Genomic DNA, 21,738 nt, shown 5'->3' with positions numbered 1-21,738 from the left:
CCCCGCCAAGCACCAGACACGAACCCCAGACGAACTCCAACGAACTCAGAGACCCAGCCCTAGCCGCAAGTCGGGAGGCTGGACAGCAGGCCGATCCCATCTGTCGGCTCACATTCCATCAATGTCGGTCAACAAAGTTGACTTTTTTCAGGCAATCATAACTCAACCTATTCGATGTTTTGTTAGTGCACATAGCACCATCTTAAGCATATGCATAAGCACCTACACTCAGCAGAAAAATCGCCCAAATTAAAGTTTTTCTGTTTCTAGAAATAATTTTTTTTTTATATATATAAAAAAGATTTCTTAAATTGAAAGTCTTTTTCTAATTTTTAGAAATATATTCTCTTATTAAAAATAAATAAATTTCCAAAAAGTAAAAATGCAACCCAATGAGCAATTTAATTGGTACCATCTAATGCTTTGTTCGATTTTAACAGTTGTGTGTAAAATCGTAAGTTTTTCCAATTCTTAAATACTTAAAATACTAATGTTTAGTAATAAATGTAGTAAAAAATCTGATGTGAGGAGTCTGAATAAAATAAGTGTTTTCAGAAAAGAAATATCTTATTTTGAACGAAAATAAAAAAAGGCAGACACGAACTAAACATAGAATCTCAATTTTTCTTTTTAAATTTATAAAAATATTTTTAAAAAAAGGGCCTTTATTTCAACTTTTTAAAAATTAATTTCTTGATAATATGAAACATTTCAAAAAATAGAAAAAACCTTTGTACAGTGCATCTCAATTTTTGTCGGTTCATTAGTTAGATGTTGGTTTTATCTGTTATGATATGTATGTCTTCTATAATAAGTAATATTAAAGTTATAAAGAGGTATATATTCAACTGTTTTATTTTACGATTTTCTTAAATTAATGTAGATTTTTTTCTAAGTGTGCATACATAAATAAAAAAAATGAACCCTTTGACTCCTGACCTGACCCTGATGCAGCAACTTGAACTATTAAATTTCCGTTGTTGTTTAAACATTTTTAGTCTTTGACCTGTTTGCTTGCTTTGTACAAAATAATCCAATTGATATTTGTCGCAATTTGGGCGGAAAAAAATTTCACTTAATTTACATTTAAATTTGGTTAAATGTCTGTCATGAATCGACCGACATGTCAACATTATACGTTGACTTCCTGATTAGACAATAACAACAACAGCAACCGCATAATAAACGATTTTGAGCAGCAAGTAAATAAAGTTAACTGATTTGTTGCTTATTACAGTTTGCATTTTGGTGTTTTTGTTTTGGAATTTGGAATTTGGAGCTTGTCAGTTATTTTTTGCGTTTGCTTTTGCTTTTGCTGGCCATTTATTTTCACTGGAGTCGCAGGATAAACTTGAATTTGACTGGTTTTTGGCACTTGCTGCAACTTGTTTTCAAAATGTCTGCATATTTGGGCTGCAATAGTGTTTTTTAAAACGTTTTTTCTTTTCGTTTTTTCTTCGTTTCTGTCTGTATTTGATAAATTGCTATAATCACAAGCACTCGTCGACCAGTCTATAAATTACTTATTTAAGCCGCAATGCCACATATAAAACCGAATATTCGGCGATTTCTAGTTGCGCGGAAGCCATGGCGTTTTTGTCAAAGCACACACACGCATACACACGCACATCTGGTGTGTATGCGTGTGTGCAAGGTGTTATGGCTGTGTAAGCGTTATGCAGTTGTCTCGTTAGCCACAAAAACTTTGAGCACTTGATTAAAAAATGAGACAAGCTGATAGCTCTAAAAAATCTCAACAATTAAAACATTTCGGAAAAATTAGCACCAAAATAATCTATCTTTGTCGGGGGATTTTTTTTTTTTTTGCAAAAACCAATTATCACAGCTACTGAGCATGAATACAATGAATTAATGGAACCCTAAATATCATAAAACGATACTATTATACTGCTTTGCTGATATTCCCAAAAATAATAAAATAAAACTAAAATGATCGAAAGTCGTTCTGAAATCTGGTTTTAATAAAAAGGTAAAAAGGTACCTTCTTGGTCTATATGGTCGAATCTTTTTCTTTTTTGGGCATCCAAAAGTTCTTCTGCGTTTTTTATTGATTTATCTGCCGCCACGCTTTATTCATGTGAGTTTAACTTTAATTATTCATGTTATTTTATTTATTTGATGAATTAATGTGGACTACAAAAAGCACATAAATTTAAAAAAGTGTTAAAAAATTAACATTTTAAATTAAAATTGAAATTACAAATTGAATGATTTAAATTTGCAATTAAATAATTAAATTAAAATGTGAAGAAACTGTTAAAAATGCATGAAATCTATGGGTATTGAAATCGAAAATGGTTAAACAATTATTGCAAGGATTCGGGTAAATCACACAAAATACAATCAGACAAGAAAAATGAAAGTGAAACGCTAAGAAAGGAGAGAACCAGAGCGAGAGAAAAAATATAGAAGGGATCTGACGAATTTTCATGGCATTGTATAGGGACAATTGAGTAAGCCTTAAGTTATGAAGTTTTAATTTATTCGCTTCATCGAACAATAAAAAAAGTAAACTCAATCACAGCACTATTATGCAAAATCAGTATAAACTTGAGTTTCTAGCAAGAAGTGAAATCACGAAATCAGTTTCTCATTGCTTAAAATTCTCTTAGATACAATTATCGTTCAGTAAAAATGTTTCGATTTCTTGAAGTTCGTGGAGAGCAGTTCTCTCTGATTGACATGACTAAAATTGCAATATTTGATGGTACATACTTAGCTTACAATGAGGCCATTTCTGTCGTAATAAAACCGTGATGCATGGCAATTGCGACATTTTTTGAGCATCCGTGTGTATGTGTGTGTGTTTGTCTGTGTCGCCAGTAAACTTAAATATCGTCAATGTGCTATTAGTTACGGCGGCTTAAGAAGCGTTCCCAATGCGTGTAACAGACTCAATTTATAAACTCAAATACACAAATATGCACGAATCCGAATATGCAATTCGAATTTAAGTACCAAACAAATACATACACTCAGAAAAAAAAACACCTAAAAACTAGAATGAAACATATTTTTAAAATTATAAATGCTTATTTGTTTTGTATCTTTTACGAAAGGGTTTCTTTTATTAAGAAATAAATTTCTAAAAAGCAGAAATTAAACTCTTATTTTTGGGAAAACATTTTGTTTTTTAAATTGGGAAAGAAGGTATTAAAATTGCTGGTTCGACTTCTGTTCTAAATTTTTATTTTTTTATGTTTTTAAATCTTAAAATACTTATTATTAAAAATAAAAATAATAGAAAGAACAGGTTAGCTTATATAAGAATTATATGTAAAAAAGGGAATTAGACATATTTTATCGAAGTGTTAGAAAAGTCGAACCGGTAATTAGGAATAAAAGTCAAGGTGAGCTGCCCGTTTCTAAATTTCATGCGCGATCTTTTTGTTCAGTGTTCGAGTTCGAATCTGCAATACGAATTCAAATACCAAACAAATACAAACCCTCCTCATTGGTACTCAAAATGCATGCGATGATATCTCCTAGCAATATGTTATGTTAACACGCATGTTAACGAATCCCCACAGCAAAAGCTACTGCTGCTGTTGTTTCTGCTGCTGTTGTTTCTGCTGCTGTTGTTGCTGCTGCCGTTGCTGCTGCTGTTGTCAACATTAACAAAATCAATGAGAGAATTTACCACTAACTGACATGGCCATGGAGAGCGATTTATGCAGCCAATTGTCGCAGCTTTTGCTCCTCTCCACACCTTAACAACAACTCAAGCGGCATTTTTATTACGTCAGCGACATCCACAACGACAACGAAGACAACGATGACGATGACGACAAAAAGGGAAAGTCCAAAGTGTCTCTGGTTTGCTCGTTCGGCTCCCTCTTCGTCTACGTCTACGTCTTCACCTTCATCTTCGTTTTCGCCTTCGTCTTCGTCTTTAGCGGCCCTCAACAAAATGCTATTCACTTTCTTGGCCGCTTTTGGCCAATACTTTCTTGTTGTACAAATCTGCCCGTTGGTTATTATTGTTGTTGTTGCTCTTGCTGCTCTTGCTGCTGTAGCTTCCGCTTTTACAGGCCGTTGGCTGCTTTACCCGTTATACCTGCTTAGTTGTACATATATGTATCTCTTTTTAAGTGCAATCAAAATCAGCAGGTGAATGATGAGTGTCAATCCAAAAGATCTAATCTAAGATTAGAAATACATCTAAATGTGTTATATAACATGAAATTTACACTCAGAAAAATATTAGTCCTGCATTTTGGAAATAACTCACATTATTATTCAGACAGTATATTTCAAGCACATAAGGTTGTGTCTTCCTATTCTTAATTTCACTATATATTTTTATCTAATATTTTGAACAATATATTTTTGTAACTTAATTGATTGTAATTCCCCACTGAGATTTCACACTCAGATAGAAACAAACTAAACTCTAACATATAAGACGAGACATAAAATTTGATTACTTTTTCTGAATTAAAAAAAAAATATTTTTTTTTTAATAAGGGCTTTTAATTTAACTTTTTCGAAATTTATTTATTATTATTTTAGAAAAATGTCTAAACAAAAATAGAAAAAGCTTTTTTAATTTGAATAAATTTTGAAATTATTTCTAAAAACACGAAAAAAAGGAAGAAATACACATAATCCGGCAAAGAACTTGTTTTTAATTTGCAAAGTACATGTGACTTTGTGTGTCGGTATATTAGACGTTTGTTTTATCTATTATGAGAAAGAATGTTTGAGTTATAAAGTCACATTTCATCAGCTTCAAAATTCAACTGTTTTATATGCTTCCCCCCACTCGCAAATTTTTTATTGTGCACTTAGTGCCCAAGGACGTTGAAACACATATGCTTCATGTGGCATCCATAAAAATAGCTAAATGTAATGCTAATTTTAGGCGAAATATAGACACAGAAATAGACATACTTCTGGCATACACATATATATGCAGACATTGTGAAAAGAATCAAAGTCAATTCAAATTCAAAGCAAACTCGAATAGAGTAGTCAATATCTAATGCCAAATGTTGCAATTGCATGACAGGCTTGTCAATCAAAAGTGCGCCAAGTTAAAATTACATCAATCAGCGCACTTGTCAGCTACTTGAAAATCGTTAACGTCTTTTTGTATTTGTTATTTGTTTGTTTTCTTTTTTTCTTTCTTTTGATTATGTTTTGTTGTCTACGCGTGTGTCACTTACAAGATTTTGCACATTTCAATTGCTTTGTGGCAATTCGGTTCCATCTTCAATCGCAATCGAGCACAGGCCGCTCCAAAATCCTCAAGATTAGGTCGTGGGAGCGCCCCGAGGCCCCGAGGCCCAAAGCAAAAATGTTAAATTCGATTATTATACATATATATATATATATATATATGTGTATATGTGTATGTGTATGTGTATGTGTATGTATCTATGTACACCTGTTAATTTGTTTGGTGAGTGTGTGTGTTTTTTGGCTTGACTATCAATTTACATTTCACGCATCGCATTTCAAGTGCTGCAAAAATGTGTTCATACATTTTGCGAATAGTTTTATTTTTTTGCTGTTGCAATAAATAATTAAATTACTAACGCGCAAATTGTGCAGTAATTTGTATAATCAATATGCTTATAGGGTTGTTAAATATTGATGAATCCGCAAAAGTTAAGAAAGGTCCCGCAACAGTTATATATAGACTATCCCTCGCCTGAGCTATAGCCATATGCATCTTGTCTTACATTTTTCGAAAATAATAAACCCTATTTAACTGGCAACAGTTGTTTGTTTTTAATCTTAATCCGTGATTGGATTATTGTGCACTATAAAAAGGGGTTTTTAAAGAACGTTTACTTCTTAAGACGATACTTAAAACCCTAGACGCTATTAAGGTGTAATTTTAAGAGTTATGTAGAGACCATAACATTATAATATAATAATGCACTCTTAAATCCAAACGTTGATAAACTTCAACACAGTTCACATTTCAATTCACTGGCTAGTATAAGACTTGAACGAACATCAACTACAGTTTACACTATAAGTGGCTGCTAAAAAATGTTATTGTCATTCAAAATGCAAATGTAAGAATTAAGTCTTTTTTCAGTTTTTAACCTATTTCCGCCCTACTACTGTAGCTAGTTGGGTACAAGCAACAAGAAATAAATTGTTCACATTTCTTTTGCACAGATTCATTATGCACTATATGCTGAATGGTGACAGAGCAAAGTTGAGATGACGAATTACGATCAGTGTGAATTTCTCTGTATTTGAAGCATGTCCTTTAAATTCTTCATTCGTTCTTTTAAATTGCAAAGAATTTCCATTAAAAAAATTTTGCACTTTAAAATGTTAATGTAAATTTCGGTTGGGTAAAAAGGCTAAAAATGAATGATTTTTTTTTAATTTTTCATGTTTTCGTAAGTTGCTTATCTTATTTTCAATTAATTTAAACATAAAAACCCCATGGTCTTTTTTATTATTCAGTGTTTTGGCCTTTTTTGGGTTAATTCCAACTCTTTTTTATTCTAGTCTCGAGTTGTGCGTATCTAAATACGATATATAAAATACCAATGAATCGTCTGCTCAAATTTGATGTGCTTATTTATTGAGAAATACCAAAAGAGGAAATTAAACAACCGCTTTTTAATAATTTGCAATTATGATGCTATAAAAGTTCAAAGATAGTGTTTGGTACTTGGAACGATTTCAGAAATGTTTAGTTATGCATTTGATATTACTTTTATCTTTCGCTCCGACTATATAATAATATAATAAACTGAATTGAGTCAAAGTCCTCTGCCCGCCAGTGGCAGCCAAGTGCGACGAAGACTTTTCTTCCTATTTGCGCAGCACGCATTGCAAGCAGAAAACTAAAGCAATTTCAGCTTACAAGATTAAAAATTATTGCTCGTTAGCTGTTATTGCAATTTAGAATTGACTTATCTCGACTTTAACTGCACGAAATCGAAATGCTTATCATTGTTTGTTAAACACCTTTGAATGAAATTGATGTGCGATAGTCTGCTATGTGGCTGGTTGGCTGCCTGGTTATTTGGTCATTGGACATTGGCCATAAAAACAATTTAAAAATTTATAAATCATTCAACGTAGTTTGCGAACGAAAAAATAACCACGATTAAATGCATTTTTGCACGTTTCTTAACCAGCAAATGAAGACCAACAAAGAAAGAAGAGAAAAAAGTGAAATTAATGTTGATTTTTGTTTTTGATTTTGTGTATAAGAAGTAGCCAAACATTTGTTGCGGACTTTTGCACTTGTATTATTTTCACGCACATATTGAAACTGAAACTTTTCACGAGCTGAATTTAATTGGCTTTATAATTGTGATGGGTTGATTTTATAACAATCAGTCAAGTTTGGTCGCCATTGCCTGGCGCTTTCTACTTCAAATACTTATATATATATATATATATATATATATATATATAAATATATATATGTATTGTATTTATGACACATATGTTTGTCCACTCTTACTCAATATAAAAGTGGGTCATTACAAGCTCAATGTGAACGAGATCTTTTCAATGAACACAAAAGCGAGCGATGGTCAAAATTTATGCGTAAATACATATATGTATATATGTACATAAGTATTTATTTTTATGATACGACGACCACCATCAATGAAAAGTCATCATCAGATTCAACCAGTTGGAGCAGTTGGGGCGTCGTGTTCGTCTACACGTGCACCAAAGACCATTAATTATGACCGCTTATGAGATGCTGGACTACTCTCTCAGACCGACCGGTGTGTTGCCAAGGGCGTTAAACTTTATGGCCTCTTGATGGGAGCGATTTGAGCTGCAGGATCTATACACTGAAAAAAAATACCCGTGAATTTTGGAAAATCGACAAGGGCTTCTCATATTTTTATTCAGAAATTTAATTGCTAAAATTTAATGTTGTGTAATGCTTAATTACAACGAGGATCTTTCAACATTTTTGAAAAAATATATATAATTTCCACGCTGTTGATTTCTATGCTTACCGTTATTAGCTCTTTTGTTAATTATATTATCATTAAACATTGATATTTTAAGATTTCACATACAAGCCTTGGTTTGTGAGTTGAGTGAGTTCGCACTGAGCTACTCGGCCTTTAAGACGGAGGACAGTTAAACTTTAATATAAAAGCTGTGCATTCATTGATTCTGAATTTTGGAAAGAATTTTTTTTAAAAATGATAGTGTGCATTTCTAAGTTTTGATACATAATATTAGAAAACTAAGAGAACCATATTTTTCGAATTGTCGATCTTGTTTATTCTTATATTTAAAAATCAGTTTATGCCGATTTTCTACAATATCGCGCTATTTTTTTTTTTTAGTGTATGCATCTGGGTCAACATGCATGTGATTTTGTAGTCTGCGCTTGTATTGATGCGTAATGGCCACGCCCAGCTCCATCACATCTCATCTCAACGCATCACATAACCTAACACAAATATTTGCAGCTCAATTGGCTTTGGCTGTAGAAGATGCCTCCATTTGGCAGCAGTAGTTTAGCGCTCTCTCTGTTGACAGTTGGCAACATAAAATTTACATGTTATCGTGCTTACATGCGCACCACTTTTATTGACTGACGTACGAATTGGCAAATTCAAAATATATTATGCACAAATATGTACATACATTTGCATGTACATATGCATATATATGTTTAGAGTCATGTTCAAATGCCAAATAGCAAGTTGCACAATTGCACACAAGGGAAGCAAACAAAACAAACACACAAGAGGAAATGTAAAGAACGACACTTTTTGCGTATTTAATGCGGACTGAAAACAGTCCACATATTTTAAACAGGTTCTTAAGATATAAATTTAAAATGTTATATAAAGTTGCAATTTAAATAATATAGATTTATGGAGAATAATAAAATTCCAGTTTGAATGAAAAAATTGATATAAAAAAGGATAATAAGTAAATATATTTTATAAAATTCCAACAGCATAATGTTCATTACATGTTAAAAACAACCAAAATAGTTATTACAATAATAACACCATTACAACAGTGACTCTTAATTCCTTCCGGAAAATCGTCAACTGAGTCAAAATATTAGTAATCTTATTCTCTGCAAGTATTGTAGTTTTGGCATTATTTTGGCAATTAACAATATAATGATCAGATTACAATTTCATTTCATGTAGCTCCAGGAACAATAAGTTGATGGGCTTTCAGTCTGCAAGGGATTATTGTTTTAAGCTTCGCAAATATGGCTGCTCTCTCTTATTATATATATATATATATTACAAAGTAAATGTATATTGGTTGATTTAGATATGTCTGGTTTCAACCAATGTCCATATATAAAAAAGAAGTCATTGCAAATATGTTAATTGAATTTAGTTGCAGTAAAAAACCTGTTGTAAATAAAGGTATCTAGAAAAAAAATCGTCTAAATAGTTATCAGTCAGTTATCAAACAAATATCAAATAGCAAAGCCGAGTTGCCGGTTTTTCTGTTTTGCGAAAAGGACGTGTACTCAGAAAACTTACAAGAAAGGTAAAAATAGCAAATTCTAGAAAATGTATAAATTACATTTAAAGATGAGAAAGAAAATCTTATAATTATTCTTTACTTTTTTTATAATTTAAACTTAAATATTTCATTTTATTTTGAATTTAATTTAATATAATTAAAATTAATTTTGTAATTGACATAAAACAAGTAAAACAATTCCAGGAAACTTGTAGTTCACACTATTTGAAAGCCATCTAAAGCAAAGTATTTATCTGTATTATGTATTTGGTTACAAAAAGTATAAAAGTATACAATTCATTCATCATGTTGTGAAACTACTCAGGCACATAACCAACATTATTTGCATGTACATACATAGCCTAATTTAGAAATTATATCCCAAAACTGCCTGCCACGTGGCAGTTTCGCTTTGTTGTGTGCAGCAACAAAAGGATTTACGGGCATAGTTCAAATTGGCGACAAGGTCAAATGTCGATGCGTAGGTGCCAACAAATAAACTTGAATTTGTTGGCAATTTGCCGCTGCAATTTTAATGTTATTAATCTTGTCAACTAATTTGAGTGTCAAAAAAAAACAAGTTGCGTTTGTTTCAAATTGCTTTGGGGCAGCAAACAAAAACTCGTTAGTGGTGCTGCCAGCAATTGAAAGTTGTTAAGTGACTCAAAAACCGTTTTCGGTTTTTCGTTTTACTACGTTTTTATGTTGTGTTACCGCTGACATTAGGAGCTATGACCGTTTATCCAAGCGCTGCAATTTTCACACTTTATTACTAATTACAGCATTTATGGAAAATTCGTTAATCACATCGTTCTTATAATTTTTGTTTTCTTTAACTCGTAGCAAAACCCACACAGCTGCAGTCACAGCTCACAGTACTCAGGCTGCTTAGCATCAAGTATACGCAAACACAGCTCCGTTCACACACAGCAGCCGGCCGGACCTGTGAGAGAAATCCAAATTGATCCCTATATAATCCTCGACGACGAGCTCAAGTATTTCTACGACGATGTGAGAGATGTAAGTTCAATATGTATATATATATATATATATATATATACATTTAGTTATCATTGTTATTATATTTATGTGTTGATTTTGTCCAGAAAACGGAAAATAAGAACTAATATTTTTATAATTACTAGCTCAAAAACTACGGAAGATATAGCCATTTAAACAAATTTTGTTTGGGGATGAGGTGGGGGGGGGGGGGGGGGAGGGGAGCGGCGGGGCGGCGAGCGGCGGGTATTTGTGTGGCATTGCCGATCTTTGAACGACACCGCTAACGATCTACCAACCAAATTTGGTAACTTTAGCCTTAACATTATGTTAGATATGAAGCTTTATCGATTTTATCAATTTCCAAGTGGACGTAGCACTCCAATTTTCCCAAGTTTCAAGTCAGTATATCTAGACGGACAGACAGCATGAAGGACATTGCACAAAACCATGATACTAATATACCTTCGGGTCAAAGTATAAAAGTGATTGCAACTAATTTTGAAACTATAATTGTAAATATTTTATACCTATTTACCATTAATATAAGCTGTTTAACTTTTATATAATATGTTATTCATTACAGCCTTAAATAATGAGCCTAAGCTTGTAGCACTTGAAAAAAAATATTACTAAATATCACATCAATAAAACATACATAAGGTACAAAGTACTACGTTGATTGGAGATTCGGAAATCGATTAATTGATAGTCGAAAATCGATACCACATGATAATAGAGTAATCTGCAGTCAGTTATGTCTGACTGCAACGATCTGAAATGTTTATTTTAAGCCTATGAATCATTTGGACAAAATTCCAGACAGAAACCAATGTTTTTCTGTTATCACATTGTTATTTTCCATTTATATTATTGTCAACAATCAAACTTATTACGTCACAATGACATCAGGGTCTTTTCCATACTTAACTTAATTAGCATTTGTGATATTTTTGGATACCCTCTAGTAGCGGATACGCATGTATAAGGAAAGGCACATTAGTTTTGAATCGATTGACTCATATTTCAAAGAATCCGATAAAATCGAGAAATATCCTAGATTAGGAGTTCAATATAGATAATTTGAGAAATCAATATATATAGATATAGTCAAATTTTTTACCATTCTGAGAGCTAAAGTTAACAGCTTTGTGAGAATTCGATCTCATGGTAGAAATTAACACTGGTCAACTTAATTTCAAATATCAATCCAAATATTCACACTCACATTGGATCAAGTATGTGTGATAATAGTCCGATTAAACTAAATGTTTTTTCACTACAGGGTATATACTTAGTCGGGCCTGGCACCCGCATACATTGATAATTAATTGTTTTTAGCAAAAGAATGAGTAAATAGTTCACAAATATTTGTTAATTTTTGGTAGAAACGCAATCCTTCATCATTCCATCTCCACAGCTATTACAGTCGGGAACATCACAGCCAGAACTGGACACCATCGCGTGCTACTACTTTGATGGACAGGGCAAGGCGCTGCGTCCCATGGTGACCCTGCTGATGGCTAAGGCGTTAAACTATCATCTGAACAACGAATCACAGTGAGTGTGGTTGGGTGGGAACGGAGTGGATGACCGACGGATGGTGCACATATTTGTAAGGCGGTGTAATGTAATTAACAGACCTTTGCGATATGTGCACATTCTGCGCTGCGTCTATGAATAACAATTAATGCCAAAATATAGCCACTTATATACTGATTAAGAAATTATATTTACCCATCGCATATCGCCTTGACAGCCAATTAGTACACAAACAACGACAGATAGCCCTCTTTTCCGAGATGGTCCACTCGGCCAGCTTAGTCCACGACGATGTCATCGATCAGTCGGACTTTCGACGCGGCAAGCCCAGCGTAAATGCTCTGTGGAACCACAAAAAGGTAAGCGCGTTATGAATATCAGATGAGATATGTATGTCAACTATATGATATATATATATATATATATATGTTTATCACACTCAAGTGGAATTAATAACGCCGAAGATCATCAAACGCAAGAAAAATTATTTCACGCATCTCTGACTTGGTCATCAATGCATTGTGTATTTGAAATGAATTGTGTGAAGATTTAGTCAACAAGTTGCTTCATTTGAGAGGCCTTTGAATGAAGGTCTTTTAATAATAGTCTGGGCTTTCCATTAACAGTTTTACATTTTTCCATGCGACACTTTCAAATTAATTTCGATCGTCATCTTGACAAGCCGACGCAAAAAGCGTGTTGTGTTTTGATGCTATCGGTGTGTTGGACCATAAAAATTAGTTGCTCAACAAATTGATTTGTACTCTTGTCGATGTGTTCGTGTGTGCATCAAACATTATTTTCAGCTATTTAAAAGTTAATTACGATTTTCATCATTGTGCTTACAGGTCACAATGGCTGGTGATTACATTCTATCGATTGCCTCGATAATGATATCGCGATTGCGCAGCGATGATGTGACGATCGTGTTGAGTCAGGTAAGCTTGATCAATTGCTTTCAATATGGGTGACTTGATTCACTACATACAAATACATAAATAAGCATATATATAATATAAGTGGTAAATATTACAGCATGTGTATTAAATGAATCCCAATCAATACTTTAATTCTACTTACACGCGACAGTTGTCAAGAGTCGACTTTTTCTTGAATTAAAAAACGGAAAAAGTGAGGCATATTTGAACTACTCAGAATTTATTCATGATTTTTTGCTATTTTATGAGTATTTAAAATGTTGACAGGGCATGTTCGAGAAGACATCTCCGACCCCAAAAGTAAATGCTTGCAATTAGAAGATCTTGATTTAATTTAGAATATGTCCGTCAAATGTCTTAATTTAAAAATATATCCGTAATAAACAAATATATATATGTTATAATGCTCCTCACATTTACGCTATAAGTATTCAAATCTTACTAATATATGTTATGGTGCTACCATTGGAAAAAGAATGGCGGCTTTAATGATTCAATTTTGATTCAGAATGGTAGAGCGTGCTGAAGTTGATAATTTATTTAAGACATTCCGCGAGGGTATGTTTAATTTCGCATGCTTAAGATGGCTAATATTTTTTTTTATTAAGTTAACAGTTTAGCCGGGTATCAGCTAGTGTAAGTATTTAATGTTTCTATAGTTTCAAGTTATTTTAAGCACATATTTGACAAACCTAGATGATTTTTAAATCAAACACAAACAGTGCCTATGTGTTGTTTACTGAGATTGTTCAAAAGCAAATCTGCCGTCAAGAATTCACCACAAAAAGTCCCGGACTTGTGTGCTGTCTCCGGGTGCATAAATACATATTCAGTGTCGAAATTCACACGCACGTTGGCTCAACAGAATAAAAAAATAAAAAATCTACTCGAAATGTAAACAGTTTTTAAATTAAGAAATGTCCAGCATGGCTTTGTATCCATGTGAAAAACCTGTTCCGTTAACGACCACAAATTACGGGGCCTTTTCAGTTGAACTTCCTGGAACCCTGGGATAGTTCAATGCAAAGGCGAAGGGCATCTGATTGCAACATTCATTTTTTTGCACTACACCATAAACCAGCATGTTTCGCTTTGTTGAAGTTACCCCTCAGTCATTTACAAAATTCCAGAAGAATCGCTTCGACTAGTGAAATACAAAACAAAATTCGCAGCTACAGGCAGTTTTAATAAACTTTAAATTAGTCACCTGACAATTTCACTTTCTGTTGCTTGAGTGAACTTGAAGCTGGCCTCTTTCAGTCATCTCATCTCATCTCGATCTATTGTTATTTACACAATCGAGCTAATGGCCAAAGCAAACCACAGATCCGCTAACACTTTAACAAGCCATCTCTGTCCGCTATTGAAATTGCTAAGCTCAATACCCATTAAATGGGCAGAAAAGTGTATAATAAACTAGGGAAGACGTAAGAATCAATTTTACATAGCTATATGTAAACTACGAGATACCCATTACTCTATTATACTATCTTAAATCGTACACCTTTTCGATATGTACATCCAAGAAAATGTATACAGTTGATAAGTATTATTACTTGGCTTTTACAACTATCGATAATCGATTACCGAGGTTAGAAATGGGAAGGAGTTATCGATCAAATGAAACTATTTAAACCTGCGCGTGGAATACGAGACTGTCTGACATGTTGTTATAGATCAAGAAAATATATAAAGTATGTAGAGGAGAAGCTTTCTTTTGCCTGTTGCATAAATTTCAGAAAATCAAAAACCCCTTTAGTCCGTTTTTAATTGGTACAGGGTATAAAACTTAACTAATATGCAACTTTCTTAAGGTAAACTTTCAATATATTTGATTCTAGTTATAAAATTGTGGGAAATATATTCATTTTATCGACTCACATAATTTATACATAAACCTATTGTACATTTTTACAATATTAAAAATACTTGTGGCTTTTTAATTGGACTTAACCAAACTCATCAGTTGTATTTTAAAATGTAACTTACATTTTGTCCAAATCAAATTAACATCGGACTTCCATAAATTAATGTAGCTTACATTGGCGCATATTGTGGAAAGTTTCTGTTTGTCGGTTCCTATGAAGACTTGTCCATCAGTTTTGTTTTTAGCTTAAGCTCGACCTGACGAAGATATTCAGAATTTATAGTAACAAGATCAAACTTGAATTAATGAGCTTGACTGCTCTTACAACAGATCCAAAGGCAAGCCCATAAAATCCCTCTTATACTGAAAGTAGTTTTGTATTTTGTATATTTTTGTTGTTTACTTTTTTGTAATGCTTATAAGCAGCTTTTGTCCAAGCCTTATATTTTTCCACTGATTTGCATTTCCTCTTATCTATGAAAGACTGTTGTATTTGATATGCAAAACATGTGTCAAAATAATTTCAACGAGCTTACAGACGCTGCCGGCATTAAAATATTAGCAGAACGTTCGAATCCAATGGGAATTTTTTGGTTGTTTCTATATAGTGGGTTAAACCAGTCGGTTAAAGTTTTGAATGCTCGGTTGGCATTATTGTACAAATGGCAAATTATGTTTTAAATACATCACATTTACGCAAATATCTAATCAAGGTAAAGCTTAAATACGCTGTACAAATATAAATACACATATTAAATGTTTTCATTCAATTTGTATTCAAAAAAAAACTATATTTCAAATAAATGGGAATTTAAAATTTTTGATTTATTTCAAGGAACAAATAGTCACTTTAACCAGGAAATGTATTCCTCAATCTTCTGTAAATTTGTATATCGATCTTTTAAGGAATTCATCAAAATTTTAATTTTAATTGTGGGAGAGGTGATTTTTATCGACTTGCACGAATATACATTTATTCCAAGTTTGAAGTGTCGATTTGCGAACATTGGTAGCAGATCATAAAAATTAAGTTATTCATTTATTTGTAGAACTTCCCTGACCTTCGCATCGGTGCATTTAAAGTCTCCCTCAAAATAAGGCGTTTCACACTTAAAATGAGAGTTGTTCTTTGTATACCCTGTACCCTTTAAATATTTTATTAATAACACAAAGAACCGATTCATGTTGTTTTTAAAAAAAAAAAAAAACAGCCGCACAATTGTATTGAAATTGCGACATTTTTGGTCAACCATTCAATGTTATAACAATTTAAGACGGCATGAAATACATATTTGCTTAATTTGATTTATTTTGCACAGCATTTCGAAAAGCTAATTGTTAAAATGTGCTCCAATTTAGGCAGATAAATGAAAAATTGGCATCGTCAGCGGCTTAAAAGGCTTCAACCAACTGCAATTTGTTGCTCTTCTCTATTTCTTGCTCGGCGGGTTGATGTTGTTTTATTGTTGTTGGTGGTGCTGGTCGTACGCAATAGTCGCACTTATTTTGGCCGCATGTGTAAATTAGTTAACATTGAAAATCAATATGTTGTTTTTGCTTCTAAGGCGAACTACAGCGAAAAAAAAACAACTTCAACTAACGTCATTTAAACAAGCCAACTCGCTGGGTTTTGGCCAAAAATATATTTGTGACCGTATCGGTATCTGAGCTGTGACTCTGGCTCTCACCTTGGGCTCCTTAAGCTACAACCGACAACCGACAAGCGACAACTACTGTATATTTGTTATACTAGACGACAAAATACTACTCTGCCGTTTGTTTACTCAACATTTTGACAACTACCTGCGAAATTGTCAGAATGAATGAATGAATGAATGGAAATACTTATGCGAGCAGCATCAACTATGAACAAAATCAAAATTAAGCGAAGGGCGCGCCAACATTTTTTATGCAAACAACAATGGCATCCAGCCACGAGGGTCTTATGTAAAGTTTTTATTAGATGTGGAAATCAATTGGGATTTGGAATAATTAGAAATCAAATCAATCAATCAAAAATCTATATCTTTATTGAAAACGGTGTTGTGTGAAAAATATCTGAACTATTAAAGCTTAAGGACTTCTGCTTATATATACATATGGGACAGGCGGACAGCCGCCTTGTGATGCTAAAAAATATCATAAATATTGTAAGGTACACGTTTCCTTCACGACAAAATTATATAATATATATATATAAAAAATATATAATAGTATATTAAGAAATAATGAAAAAGTAATAAACTTATTGTTTATTAATAATAACCAACCAGATAATACAATTGGGTTAAGTAATAAAAGTTGCAGTTTTGTCATGAAGACAAAATAAGAAAATTTGCTTGGGATAATATTGACGTACTTAGTGAACAACCCTTACACTTGTATATTTTAATGCTCATAAGTTTATCTTTGGCGTATCTGAGTGGTATTATCCATCCTGCTGGATTCCAAACTATCAATGAAATTTTATTTACCTAAATTATTTGGCACAACTCTGTTTGCCGAATTCATTTGAATTGCCAGCCATGCGGAAGTTGCCCGCATATCGATCATCTGTGGTTTCTACATACATATGTATACGAGTATGTATGCTTATAAGCATATTGCAAAATTAGGCGTGCTACACCCAACAACTTAATATTTCTTTAAATCAATTTGTACGTATCTGTCTGTTGTAAGAGTCTTATAATTTTGGATGTTCGTTTCCTATCTATGAGTCTAAGTTGCGAACCACTCTGATTTCGGGAAGGAATATTTATGTTTACAGCAATCAAAAATAATTATTGTAATACTGTACCCATTAAACTTAAACACGGTGGATAAGGGCAGAAAGAAGCTTACGGTATATATATTCTATATTTATATATATATTTAAAATAAATAGTTAGTATGAACCAATCACAAATGTATGCGAAAATATGATTCGTAATATTAGAAATATAGGACTCTGAATTGATTACATAATTAAGTTGAAGTTAGAAAATACTATTTTTTTTATTTATTATTATTATCCTTAATTAAAATAACTTAATTCTTCAACAAACTTACATCACTTGCTCTTTTTACTCGTGAGGGAATATTTAAATCATAAAGACGACAGTAAATTTGAATTTCACTTGTTTCATTTGTTTCAGATCTTAACCGATTTAGTTCAAGGCGAATTCATGCAGCTCGGCTCGAGGGAAACGGAGAACGAGCGCTTCGCACACTATCTAACAAAGACATACAGGAAGACCGCTTCGCTGATTGCCAATGCGCTGAAGGCGGTAAGTTGGGCGATCATTAAAAATGCAATTTGTATTGCAATTGCACATTTAAATGCAATTATTTGCTTGCATTTGGATTTGCACGAATGCGTTTGTCATTGTGCCCATTCGGACGGGTGATTGGCCAGCAATTGACTTTGAAATCTTTTTATTTTTATTTCGCAGACCGCCGTCATCGCCCAGGCTGATGATAATGTCGCCGAAGTGGCCTTCCAATATGGACGCAACATTGGCCTGGCCTTTCAGCTGGTGGACGACATGCTGGATTTCGTCTCCTCCACAGAGCAAATGGGCAAGCCAACGGCAGCGGACCTAAAGCTTGGCCTGGCCACAGCGCCGGTTCTCTTTGCATGCGAAAAGGTGAGCGACGTAATAACTTCCGTATTGCTACAACACTAACAAAAATCAGACTTTTCAACTTTTGACGCGGGGGGTAACTTAGTTTACTATTCAGAAAGAAGATTTCTAAAACCAGGAGTTTTCTTTTCTCAATGTTTTTCGAAAATGTAGAAAAAATACGCCTGTATTTCAGATGTGTAAAAAGAAATCAATAACACTAGCAATTTTATTGCTTATATTATTAATAACAATTAACGTATTAAGATATACAAACTTTTGAGACTTCACAAATTCGTACAATTTAATTTGATAAACCTTCCGATTTTACGTGGGGCCTGTCTAAGGTAGACAACTAGTAAAATCAAGTATAAAAGCCCAAAACCAAGGAGAACTTTCTAGTTTCTCATTGTAGGATGATTTTTTTCTAAGTGTGTTAATATACGCATATATATATATATATATATAAATAAGTGTTTATAGAAGTCGCAGCATTTGATATTTGTCCAGCTGTGTGTTTGCATTGACAGCTATGTGCATTTCCCACTTGTGGTCATTTACAAAGCACCATCGGTCATGATGTTGATGATATCATTATACTTTTGGGTGTGTGCACCGCGTGCCTTCAAATGCGTTTCCATTTTAGATCAGTTTATTATGCGGGGCGCGATAGGCGTGCGCGTGTAATGCGTATTAACTAGCAATCTTAATTGCAACGCTCTCCCAAGTCACCTAGGAGGTGTCTATATAAATTACATAAATAAAATAGCCACACATATGTATTAACGTATATTGCACACATACTGCTTATGTACTTAACAACAATTTCGTATTTTTATTTCACAGTATCCCGAGCTGAATCCCATGGTGATGCGTCGTTTCAGTGAGCCGGGCGATGTGGAGCGTGCCTTTGAACTGGTACATAAGTCACATGGACTCGAGCAGACGCGTTTTCTGGCTAAGAAGCATTGCAATGAGGCGATACGTCTGGCACAGGAGCTGACTGAGTCTCCGTATCAAAAGGGTCTGCAAGTTGTTGCCGATTTAGTCATCAATCGAATGAAGTAGAAACCGCAACAAAATATACTAAATTAAAATTATACATATACTAGTAAGTTAGTAGCAGGCAACACTTAATGTTAATTAAGTCAGCAAATGAGTGCAACAAGGAAAACATTTGTAAAAAGGAAATTAGTAAATGGTAAAAACAAGATTTATTATTTAGTTTTTAAGCATTTTTGTTGACACTGTAAATAATTGCATTAAAAGTACACAAGATATTGAGACAAATTTATGATAACGATGTACATTGTATGTAAATATGTACATGTAAAACTTGAAAAGAATTTTTAATAAACTTTATATGCAATGTTTTTGAAATATATGTATATGCATGTATATAAATCGCAATGTAAGATCTTATTTGCGATGCCCAAGCTAAAGCGAAAATTAAGAACAAATTGTACAAATCGAACCAATTCAGCTTAACTTTAAGGAAGAGTCCACTGGAAAAAATTGATTATGTTTACTAATGCTCTTGTTTGATATTTGGATGATTGAAAATACAAAATACTAAAGAAAATCAGTGCTAAAAATCTAAATTTTTTGTGTAATACAAAGTAATTGCGCTAATGTAATAAGCTGATTTTGAACCTTAAAAATCAATAAGACAAATGATTATTAGTCAACAACGCAACAAACGATATTTATATATAATGAGCAGTGTTTAATAATTTAGAAAAATATAATTAAAATCGTAACTAAATTTGTGTGTTTCTAAGACATGTCTGAATGGTTTTATGGCCACTGCATGCTTTTTGTCACCCATATAAGCATATTCAAGCACAAATTTACATATTATTCGTTTTGTTTATTTTTTATTTCTTTAAATACGGTTTTTTTTGAGTTTTAAAGCGTTTGTGCATGAAATGCACAGCATACTCATATAATCACAAAATATTTGCTAATTAAGTCCATAATGCAAATCAAAGAGATAATATATTGCTTAAGCTGCCCCAGTCTTAATTTAAAAAAATTATTTTAATATCCATACACAATAAAAATATAAATCAAAAAAAAAAAGAATAAAATTTTAATTGCAATCCTCAATGAACACATTGGAAACGAATGTTAAATGATTGTAAATATATTTAAGACTGGTTTGTAAGCAACCCTTTCCGGCTTCGGTGTAATTTTAGATAAGCCAAAGGCACCTTTACAGCCAGGTACAACGAAAACTACGTAAATAGATCAACTTCATATTCTAGCATACAAATCACATGGGTGTTATTGTGTTATTGGTCTACTGAATAAATATGCAAATGTTGACAATGTTTTTGATAATGATAATTATGTAATGATAATAACGATGAATAAAATACGATTTTTTGAGAAAACCAAACTAAGAATATCAATCGTAGATTGAAATATGAAAGAACGCTGCAGTTGGAAAAGATTCGGCTTGTGAGCATAGGAAGCCGCGATAGTTGATATGGCCTATGTTCGTCCTATGTAGAAGATTACCAGTAATCTATCCGATGACAGGAAAGTTTTCAATACTCTGTTAATAAGGTTATCTCTAGAATTGTGACAGATTAAGATTTTTTTTTTGCGTGGTGTCAGCGATCACTTTTTCAGCGGACGATGTTATTGAGGAGGTTACCAGTAATCTACTCGTCTACCTTCAAATAATTCCAAATCGATAAGAATACATATCTCCTGCAATTTTAAAGCTGTATTTACAAAATCATTTTATTTGGAACATTCACATCCCGCAACCAACAAATTAAAAATGTAATATCTCTCACAATTTCAGAGTACAATTTTCATCGATAATATAAAATAATAGTGGTTATTTACAGTATAAACATAAATCGCTGGTAGGACGTGTTCGTGATAATTATTATTAAAATATTAAAATGATAAAACGGGGCAATTCAGTTCAAAGTCTTCCAAAAACATTGGTACTTAAGGGTAGTTATTGTGGGTGAAATCGTTTTAGTGTTTTTCTAAAAAGTTAACTGTTATGTACAATGTTTCGAGAAAGTGAGTTGGAGTTGGAGCTTAAAAGGAGTTTGCATTAAAAATAAATAATTATGCCCATGAAAGACTGCAAATGTCTCCATGTACAATTGTGTTTCTTATTAATGAAGTGTTGCCTACAATTAAAAAGAGTTTTTGTTAATCTTTGTAAATGTGGAATATTGGTTGAATAATTGTTTTTAAAAGTATGAGTTTGTAAGAGAGTATTAATTTTGAGATGTGTTTTATACACCAAATATATTAAATTGTGATTTTTTAAAGAATTTTATCT

General features: G+C 32.8%; 1 protein-coding gene across 1 annotated transcript in view; it reads left to right on the top strand.

Annotated features, from left to right (window-relative positions):
• Positions 1-20,826, top strand: part of LOC6564073 (all trans-polyprenyl-diphosphate synthase PDSS1) — a 28,354-nt gene extending 7,528 nt beyond the window's left edge. Inside the window, exons 2-8 of the mRNA XM_001990845.3 lie at positions 10,321-10,497; positions 11,897-12,036; positions 12,236-12,377; positions 12,867-12,956; positions 17,958-18,089; positions 18,255-18,449; positions 19,272-20,826. Coding sequence (XP_001990881.1) covers positions 10,321-10,497; positions 11,897-12,036; positions 12,236-12,377; positions 12,867-12,956; positions 17,958-18,089; positions 18,255-18,449; positions 19,272-19,493 — 1,098 coding nt within the window. The 3' untranslated portion in view covers positions 19,494-20,826. The remainder of the gene's footprint in view (positions 1-10,320; positions 10,498-11,896; positions 12,037-12,235; positions 12,378-12,866; positions 12,957-17,957; positions 18,090-18,254; positions 18,450-19,271) is intronic.
• Positions 20,827-21,738: the final 912 nt, after the last annotated feature.

This window comes from Drosophila grimshawi, unplaced genomic scaffold (genome assembly GCF_018153295.1).
Source record: "Drosophila grimshawi isolate 15287-2541.00 unplaced genomic scaffold, ASM1815329v1 contig_59, whole genome shotgun sequence".
Taxonomy (NCBI): domain Eukaryota; kingdom Metazoa; phylum Arthropoda; class Insecta; order Diptera; family Drosophilidae; genus Drosophila; species Drosophila grimshawi.
This window is presented reverse-complemented; position numbering and strand designations above follow the sequence as displayed.